At 43.4% G+C, this 10326-nt stretch overlaps 1 protein-coding gene and 1 pseudogene across 3 annotated transcripts in view; both read left to right on the top strand.

Moving 5' to 3' along the window:
• The first annotated feature begins 4600 nt into the window (after nt 1–4600).
• MCU (mitochondrial calcium uniporter) overlaps nt 4601–10326 on the top strand; it is a 212592-nt gene continuing 206866 nt past the window's right edge. Inside the window, exon 1 of one of the 3 annotated variants that reach the window (XM_030759348.2) lies at nt 4601–4785. In XM_030759348.2, the coding sequence (XP_030615208.1) occupies nt 4642–4785 (144 nt within the window). In that variant the 5' untranslated portion in view covers nt 4601–4641. The remainder of the gene's footprint in view (nt 4786–10326) is intronic. The other 2 variants (XM_022590844.3, XM_022590845.3) reach the window with 2 other exon arrangements.
• LOC111183501 (ATP-dependent RNA helicase DDX50-like) overlaps nt 4799–10326 on the top strand; it is a 95134-nt pseudogene continuing 89606 nt past the window's right edge.

Consider the following 10326-nt stretch of genomic DNA (forward strand, 5'->3'; position numbering starts at 1 on the left):
GGAAGTGACTAGGTATTTGATGAATTTCTGAAGACTATTAATGGACTATCTCACCTGAGAATAATTTTCTTAGACCTGCCATACTTTGTGAAATTATTTTGCCTTTTAGCATTGGAGGGTCCTCTAAATGTAAATGTTGTGTAAAAGAGGCAATCCAAGAAGTACTTATCTAAAAAGTCAGCTTAAATTAATTTGCCAGGTTGGCAACTCTAACCTGGAAGAGCTGTGTAGGAGAAAGATAGTAACGTAAATAATTCTGATAGAAAATACACATAAAAAGTGAGAGAAGAAGGGGACTGTGGCCCAGCGAGGCAGATTAGTCTCATCAAATAGGTTGGATACTCAAGGGAGTGGCAGCCTCATTGTCAGACCAGGTCACATCAAGTACCAAAGTACTGTGATAGAAAGTCAAACAACAAATTCTGAGAGTTTAATTTTACCTGAGCATTTCCTCTCAGAGGAAGCCAAGCTGGTCTTCAGGAGAATAGAACAGGTGACTTATGGGTACAGTAGGAGCAAAGAGTTGGAGGTTGGAAGGTCAGGGCATGTTCAGGGTATGGGTAGTAAATACCTGGAGAGTGCTGAGAGAGGGGAGCCCTTTACCAATTTGGAATTTTGTTGTAATTCAGCCTTGTCAGAGAATGTTCTTAGGATTTTGGGGGGCACTTTTGAATACTCTGGAATGGATAGTGTTGGGTTCCATAAAAATGTGTGCTGAATTCCTATGCACTTAGGATGTGTGGTTTATTCAAGTTCAGAATCAGTGTCTTGCCCCTTTGGATCATTTCAGATAGGGACAAAAGACTTCCTGACTCCAAAGGTCTACTGAATAACAAAGGCTATAGGAGGCCACAGGCCAATCCAACACAAAAAGGACAGTGTGAGGGACTTCCCTGGTGGTGCAGTGGTTAAGAATCCGGCTGCCAATACAGCCAACACGGGTTCGAGACCTGGTCTGGGAAAATCCCACATGCCGTGGAGCAACTAAGCCCGTGTGCCACAACTACTGAGCATGCATTTTAGAGCCCGTGAGCCACAACTACTGAAGCCTGCACACCTAGAGCCCGTGCTCCGCAACAAGAGAAGCCACTGCAATGAGAAGCCCAAGCTCCGCAATGAAGAGTAGCCGCCGCTCTCTGCAGCTAGAGAAAGCCCGCGTGCAGCAATGAAGACCCAACGCAGCCAAAAATAAATAAATAAAATTTTAAAAATCGATTAAAAAGGACAGTGTGAAAGTTAGCTGCCAATCTCTCAGATCCTGAGAAATATGAACAAAGACAGTCCTATTTGAACAAGCCCTGCCCTTCTCAACTCAGTGTTTTCCCAGTGTTGCGTGCTTGACAGACATAAATAAATAAATAAATAAACTTGCAGACTGGATGTTTCAGACCTAAAAGAATGTTAGATTAGGGTCACTAAGTTATAAATGAATATGGAGTCAGTCATCCTTTGGAGGCCGGGGCATGAGTATTTGAGTCCTACAGATGGGTAGGTATAAAAAATAGGAATAATGACATCTGGAAAAATAGTGAAGCCAAATCACCAGAAAACAGATCTAAGCTGTGGTTTATGATACTTATTTAAAGGCTAAAACCCCTTTCTTCTCCCTCTCCTTCACATACTTTTTTTGATCCTTAAGAATTGCTGATCTCACTTGAATAATAACTCATATCATCAGTAAACCATGAAACATAGCCCCCAGATCTCTAAGCAGATCCCTTTCATGTTTTCTTGTTCACGTCAGTAAGCTGTGTGCATCACCTACCCTGGCTATTCTGGAATGCTTAGACAAATACTCCATTGAGTTGAGTCATACTTTGGAGCTGACTTTAGTGTACATTTTAGTAGGGAATCTAGTTAGAGTTTCACGCTCCAGAAAATCTGTTCTGATTAGTTTTAGCTAAAAGAAAAGATCAACCTGTTTTAAGGATTGGCACGGAAAACAATTCTGCAGTCATGTAGGTTTCACTGAACATATTTTTGTAATAATAAAAATAACATGCAGATGGGAAAAAGCTAAACCATTCAAAAGGATAGCTACCCCTTAAAATTTCCCAGAGGTAACTTTTTTTTTTTTTTTGGTTTATTCTTCCAGAAACCACTTTTGGTGCGTGTGTGTGTGTGTGTGTGTGTGTGTGTGTGTGTATGTATCTTTCTAGAGGATGACTTTCTATTGAGCTATCTACATTTTCTCCTTATTTGGCCTAGCCAACCAGCTGGTATGAGATATGTCCTTTGCAGCTGTGGAAAGGTTTTCTCTGTGAAGAGATAATTGACATTTGTTTTTTTTTAATTTATTTATTATTATTACTATTTTTTTGCAGTATGCGGCCCTCTCACTGTTGTGGCCTCTCCCGTTGCGGAGCACAGGCTCCGGACGCGCAGGCTCAGTGGCCATGGCTCACGGGCCCAGCCGCTCCGCGGCATGTGGAATCTTCCTGGACCAGGGCACGAACCCGTGTCCCCTGCATCGGCAGGCGGACTCTCAACCACTGCGCCACCAGGGAAGCCCTGACATTTGTTTAGATTAATTTCTATCCCTGTATTATTAGAACTCAGTTTAGTCAGTGGATCCTCAAAATATGCAGCCTACCTGTGGTTAATCAATGGTATCATCTTGGTAGATAAAAAATGACACATTTTGGTAAATAAAGAGGAAGATTTTGGTAATCCCTCCAGTTTCAGATTTATGCACTTGAAAAATAAAAAACTATCGTGGTTCTTTTGCAAATCCACAGAACTAAATCTCAGTAATGCAGGATGCATGTCTCATTTTCATATTTCGATAAATAGGGGAAAGGCAATTCCAGTAGAACTTTTCAAAGTGTAAGATGGAGTGGAGGGCACAATTCTGATTCATAGCCAGATTTGCGAAGACAAAGTAAAAACAAAACTAAAACCCGTGGTAATACTAGTAAGAAGGTGTAAAGGGGCAAGAGAGAAGGGGAAATGGCAGAGCATGGGTAAATACATAAAATGCAGATGGGATAAATATAGATGAGTGGAAAATGATTGTAAGTGAAGTTACCCCAGGAATGTCACAGATTTCCAACTAGGGGGATTAGTGTGTGCAGCTGTTGAATGGGGGCCTTATCTCATTCCTGAGCTCTCATGTTCCACTGTTGAGCAATAAATGCCTTTTGGGTGAGTGGTTTGAGTGTCTCACCTGGAGAAGCCAATCATCTTACAGTTCTGGGGTGGGTGGAAGGATTAAACAAACTAAAAGCTTCACTTCATTATTTAGCTATTCTTGGCCAAAAAAGTAACATTTCAGTCAAACTTTAAAGAATATTATTAGAATAAGTGATACAATAAAATTGTGTGCGTGTTGTTTTGTTTTAAATTTATCACCTTAGGGTACACTAGAAAGATGTTTCCCAAAATTTAGGATAATACTTTTATTTGCTTACCAAACTGTTTTCCTGCTCCAGATTTTATTTTATTTATTTTTATTTATTTATTTATTTTTTTGCGGTAAGCGGGCCTCTCACTGCTGCGGCCCCTCCTGTTGCCGAGCACAGGCTCCGGACGCCCAGGCCCAGCGGCCATGGCCCACGGGCCCAGCCGCTCCGCGGCACGCGGGATCCTCCCGGACCGGGGCACACCCGCGTCCCCTGCACTGGCAGGCGGACTCTCAACCACTGCGCCACCAGGGAAGCCCCTGCTCCAGATTTTAAAAGGAGGTGTGAGAATTAACTAGCTCATAACAATAAACAGACAGCAAAGAAATCCTCTTCTGAGGAAATTCAGGAACCTCAAATCTTTCTTTCAGTCTTCAATGAGCTACCATTATGAGCTTGTCTCTGTGGAAGGATTTTTCAAGAGAAAGGGCTGTTCCAAAGTGTATTCTAATGGCTAATTTAGCTAAATTATGAAAATTAATTAAGGTAACCTTTACGTGATTTTTATTACATTATCAGCATGCTCTGTTTCTATAGTTTAATAAGTTGCACATAAGGTCAAAAGTGGTAAGAAAATAGAGTGTTAGAATATCAGTATAAAGGTGCTGTAAAAGTGAACTGAGTATCTGAAATGTATACAGTTCTGTTAATTCACTTTTATAACATGTACTCATTCTGGGACTTTGGTATCATAATCATTCTACCCCTCCTGTACTATGCTACATATCACAGTCATTAGATCACTCCATGACGGGATAATTTCAGCATATCCAAATACCATTAGTTATGAATGATAACTCTGGGCGTGTCGTTGGGAGTTCCAACGTACCTAGCTAATGATTACTAATTTGGTGTCTATTTTGCCAACTTAAAACACGAAGCACAGAGCTTTGTACAAATATCCATTTCCCCAGTTACCCTTATCTTAGCTGTATCTTTGGTGAGGATTAGCCGAATCGAATATGCCATCTCTATTGGTGCTATTCTGAGGGGCTCGGGTGCCAATTACCGGTTCCCTAGAATTTGCCCGTAATTGACTATGTCCCACAATAGGTAACTCTGGAAGTGACAGGCAGTCTCTAGTGTGGTTCTCCCGCCTGTCGATTGGGCCTTGCAAGAAGCCCCGCCTCATCAACTCAGTCAAGGGCGACAGTTGGACCGGCGCCGGTGAGTGGCGGGTCTTAGCTCCGCCCCGGCCGTCCGCTGCGCTGCCTGGGTCGGCGCCGTTTCCAGTTGAGAGATGGCGGCCGCCGCAGGTAGATCGCTGCTGCTGCTCCTCTCCTCCCGAGGCGGCGGAGGCGCCGGCGGCTGCGGAGCGCTGACTGCGGGCTGCTTCCCCGCGCTGGGCGTCAGCCGCCACCGGCAGCAGCAGCACCACCGGACGGTGAGCGAGCGCGCCCGGCGGCTCCGGGGAGGGCGGGGCGGCGCTGGCGTGTGGGATCAGCCGGCGGGCAGGCCGCCGGGGCAGCGGGCGAGTTACCTCAACTCGCGGCCGCTCCAGAGGTTGCCGGGCACCGAGGAGCCGCCGTGCCCTTCAGGCGCCTGCGGCGGCAACCAGGAAAAAAGGCAGGGCGGAGGAAGCCGAGAGGAGGAGGGGCGACGGCAGGGATGTTCCCGCAGGACCGGGGACACCAGGGCGGGGAAGGGACGGGACTTGAACCTCTCTCTGACCCGCCCCCGATCTCGGTCCCTCCCTCCTTTTTACTTAACAGCTCTGCCCTATTGCTCCCGAACTGAGCCCCGTTCAAGTTGTCTCCTTTCCCTCCTCCTCCAGGCGGGTTGGGGTGTCCTGAGTTGCCGCGGCTGCCTTGTGTATGTCTCAGGAGAGTGGCAGTGCCATACTGCTGGGAACTGTCCCCCGGAGGGCAACCCAGGACCCCAGCGGGGCCGCTCCCTAGTTCTCTTCTCGACCCTCTGGGAACGGGCAAGACAGAAAATCAAACTTTATCCCCCTGTGTGACTTCCTACGTGTGGGCATGGGGAACAGCACCCTTGCGATGCATGCTGCATTGCTTCAGGAGGCAAGCTGCAACCTCTTAGTTCCTTAAAGGTCCTCGGTGGTGCTTTTGGAGGGCTGCTTTATAAGCTTGTTCACGCGTGCCTGAAGAAGGAAGGTGGGCAGCAGGCAGAGGGGAAGAGAATATGACAAGTTCACAGCGGCAGGGATTTGGTGGTTGTATTAGCCAGTTATTGCTGGCTTTCATTGGCTGGCAACGCACGGGAGTTTCTATTTGAACAGTCTTGGTGTGTGTGTGTGTGTGTGTGTGTGTGTGTGTGTGTGTGTGTGTGTGTGTGTGTGTGTGTGTGTTGAACAGTCTTGGTGTGTGTGTGTGTGTGTGTGTGTGTGTGTGTGTCTTTTTCAGTTGCAAGAGATCAACTTGGCATGGAGTTCTTGACCTAACAAGTCAGCAGGTTCTCTTCCCTTGGACTTTCTAGACCCATACCGTTGGTCTCTGGCCAACTCCAAGAGAAAGTGTAGGTTTTATTTCCTAGGGCTAAGTTGTATAGTGTGGTAATAAGAGAATCACTGCAGACAGCCTGATAGCAGAAAGTAGTACCTTCAGCTCTCAACAAATATACCCACCTGTCTTGTTCTGATCACATAGCTCTTGAGGGAAAACTGAACTGGAGCTTTTCAGAGGGTACCCCAAGACTGATGACATTGTAAAATTAAGTGTCTGAAAGAGCAGTGAAAAGAACTAATGCTCTTTAAATGCAAGATGGTATTGTTATTATTAGTCATAGGTATGGACCTATCCTCGTTCTTATGAGAAAACTGTACTTCTTCATTTTGGCATACTGACATATTGCTTTGCTGAAGCTTTTGGGTGAGAGCCAAGCTTTCCACAGTTCAGTTTAGATTTGCATGTTTCATAGCCTCCAGTTATGTGTTTTGTTCTCTTAAAAACATAAGGCAATCCAAAAATCTGATTGCATTCCCCTCCCCCTCAAACTATTTAAAGACTTACCAAGTTGTCTTTATCTCTGTATTTTGATAATACATCTTCTGACTTTGCAGTTTGTTTTTAAGACTATTTGGGTGTGGTATTCATTTAGCATTTTGAAATTTGTGCCTTGTATATTTTCCACTGTGTGAATCTGTCAGTCTGTGAGTGCCTTCCTTGTGCGGGTACTTCATGAAAGTGTTTTTCTGTGCTATTCTGGGGTGGATAAAAGTGATGTGCTGAATTTGAGGTGAAAGCACAACTAAAATGAAGTGTTATTTCTGAAGGGCAGAAGTGTTATATGCATGGTGACTTGCAAATGAACTTAGAATTGTAAGATTTTGAAAAAAGTTGTGCCTGATTATTTAAAATATGTAAACAGTTTTTTTCTTTTTCTACGATTCCTCCGAAGCTATCATGTATTTAGCTGTCTCCATCTGTTATTCTATGATTCCTCGCAAGACTCAATTTGAAAGGTATCTCTTAGAGATTTAACTGTTGACATTTTATGCTTGAAATTAAGACCCAGAAAGGGAGAGACTTGGCCAGGATTACACGATGAATATACAACAGTTTTAGGACTCCCACCCGCTCCAGATATTCTGACCCCCTTATTGTGTTCTTTTTATTATAAAGTACAATTGCTCCTTCACATCTTTCTCCTCGCATATAAAACTTACTATTGTTTGTTATGAAAGTACTGGTATTTCAAAACCCCATGAGTGAGAATTCTCCTATGTTAGTTTGAGACACATGTATTTAGCAATATAGGAACAAACCACTGGCTTTTACAAAGGTCCCTGAGAGACACTAAGGTTGAATCTTGCAGAGGTGACATCCTGTGTATGTGCAGCAGATGGCACTCTGTGTCGAACTAGATCACAAGTCCTGCTTGTGCCACTTTTGTTCTGCTGTAGTAGGTATGGTAAAAGAGCCAGGGGGACATAACCAATTATAGTACTGGTTAATTTTTTGCTTAAGAGGTATGTTTTTTGAAATTCATTTTTTCCAAGTTTGAAGAACAAGTCCAGAGCAATACAGTTCAGCTAATATAGGTAAATGTGATCGCAAAGTAATAAAACATAGCTTGTACCGCCCCCCCCCCCCAATTAAAACATCATTCAACTGAGTAAATAGGAGAAAAGGTGCAGGGGCTTATTCAGTATTTGTAGCACCATCTAGTGTAATTTTTCCTTTCCTATGTGAAGAGCCTGTTATTGCTTCCCAGCTTGTGACTGTAACTGAGTCTAATGTAAAATATCTGTTGCATGCTTTTCTGTGTGGTTAGTGAAGGTGGCAATTTTCAAGGATGATTCTTTGAAGGGAACTGCCTTTCATTGTGAGCTGTGTAATTTCTTTGCTAAATCAAACTGTCTCATCTCTGATTATGACAGCCTGACTGTTGGCATTTCCTAGTGGTCAACGTCTACGCTGAATTGCTAAATTTCTTACTTAAGTCTGTCATTATACTGTTATAGATTGTGGCTGTCCCTTTTTACTTTACACATTTTAGTTCTTTGGCAGTGATGTCATTTCAGTTTAACCTGAAAGTTTTTTTTTTTTACTTTTCTTTTAACCTGAAAGTTTTAACAGAGGTTACATTGCCTGACACAGAGGTAAGTCCCAGTTCTTTAATTGGGCTCCTCATGATCTGGCTAAGTCTTACTTTGCCAGATCCACCCAGCACAAATAATCCACTGTACTTAAGCCAGTGTCTCCTATACCCATATTAAATGTCTGTGCAGTTTTTGTAGGGGAATTTCAGTCTTAACCACTCCACTAACCGCTAAGGTTCATTTTAGGTGAGAGACTGTGACCTTTGACTCCTCTTTGAATCTAACTTCCTCACTTTACAGATGAGAAAACGGACCTAATGGGAACTGAGGGAAGTGACTTTTCTGTTATGTTTGTGGTTAATGACATCTGGGATAAAAATTCTTTTAAATGGAGGTGGATTCAAGGAGAAATCCTAGTCTCAATCTTCACATGTGCGTTTCCTAGCTCTTAATCCCTTTCCATTGTTCTACTCTGTCTTCTCTGAATGCTGATAGGACTTATTATTTTCAGGACACAGATTGACACTGGCTTGTTCTCTAAATGTTTCATTTGTGGGTACCTTATCTTACTGGGCAGCGATTGTGTATCTTGTTACCTTTTTGTCTCTCATAGACTCCAGAGCAGTACTAGGTACATAGATAACACTCAGACAAGCATTAATTGAATACGCACCCTTTTGTCTGCTTGCCAGTGAAAAGGTGTGCTCTACTCCCCCCCTCCCCCCCCCGTTTGACTTTTTTAATGATCTGTTGCTTAGGGAACCACATTTGGGTTACTGCTTTAAGTTTGGTATTGCCAGTGCTGTCTTTGGTTGTACATTACACTTCTTTATGGTGGACTGATGCAGAGAGTTGGCAACATTGGATTAGCTCTACAGTGGTACACACTTTCTATCCAAAGAAGCAAAAGTATGATAAATACCCAGATTATTAGGAATATATGTTTGAATCAGAGTCTAGATTTATCGTTGTTTTAGTCGACGATAATATTAAGATTTTGAAGGTTGTGGATAAATATGCTTAGAGCAGATTTATTATGGAAACTTTATCTTAAAATCTTGCTTATTTTGAACCCCATAAAATAGTCGAATGAGTAAATTTGGATTTAGTCAACAAATTCTGGTTATTTGAACTTTTCTGAGTCTCAAGGGGCTCTATTTTATGCTTTATGGAACTCTAAGAGGGAATCTAAATAGAAATGCAGCATCAAGAGTGGTGTATGTTGGACTTCCCTGGTGGTGCAGTGGTTAAGAACCCACCTGCCAATGCAGCGGACATGGGTTCGAGTCCCGGTCCAGGAATATCCCACATGCTGTGCAGCAACCAAGCCCATGCGCCACAACTACTGAGCCTGCTCTCTAGACCCCGCATGCCACAACTACTAAGCCTGTGTGCCACGACTACTGAAGCCGGTGCGCCTAGAGCCCGTGCTCCACAACAAGAGAAGCCACTGCACTGAGGAGCCCGCACACCACAACAAAGAGTAGCCCCTGCTTGCCGCCACAACTAGAGAAAGCCGGCGCGCAGCAATGAAGACCCAATGCAGCCAAAAAATTAATTAATTAATTAATTAAAAAAAAAAAGAATGGTGTATGTTGAAGACAATAAATTGAATGCGAATTTTGGTTTTGGGGCTGCCTATTGTTTGAAAGGGAAATCAAGGAGTGGTCATGGTCTTCTATAGTAGCACTTCGTTGATACCATAGTCTGAATAACTACTAAGATGTTGCTTTTATTTCTTTTTATATTCTAGCTTTGTGCTCTGTGGGTTTTCTTAAAAAAATTACTGTTTGTTTTCCTGTGATTAAGGACAAGATTACCTTTTAAGATCTCAAGATAACCACTCAATATAGGGGAATCCTCTATTCTTTATTTGACTGATTATACAATACTGGAACAACATGTTATTAGGAGAACTAAGATGTTACCATGGAAGACATGTACTTAAAAGAGTCCTAGAATTTAGAGCTCGACAAGACAAGGTTAAGTAAATAAAAGTTCAGGAACAGTGAAGTGGCTTTTTCCTTGGTAGCCCAGCAAGTTACTGCAGAGCTGAAAATGGCTCACACATCTGCTGGTTTTCCCATTAAGTTCTTTTTCTATGAAATTACAAAATTCTGTGTTTCATTCTAAAGATGATTAAGCTGAGACTGGTTGTTAAAAGTGAATTGGGGGAAGTGATGCACGGCCCTGGCCGAGACGCTGCCCTGCCCCCGCTTCCTTTCACCCTGTCGCTGCCGGCAGGTGGTTGTGGCCGAAGTGCCCAGAGGGAGGTGGCGGCGAATGATGCCTGGGAAACTCCTATGCGGGGACATTATGGGGCTGGAGGCGCCTTTGGAGACAGCCAGAGGAAGGAGAGGCAAAAGAGCTCTGTGGATGTCGGAATTTCGGATAAGGGATTATGGACCTGTACTTCCCTTATAG

This window comes from Delphinapterus leucas, chromosome 16 (assembly GCF_059928025.1).
Source record: "Delphinapterus leucas isolate spDelLeu-1000000601 "Yukka" chromosome 16, BTC_Dleu_Yukka2, whole genome shotgun sequence".
Classification (NCBI taxonomy): Eukaryota; Metazoa; Chordata; class Mammalia; order Artiodactyla; family Monodontidae; genus Delphinapterus; species Delphinapterus leucas.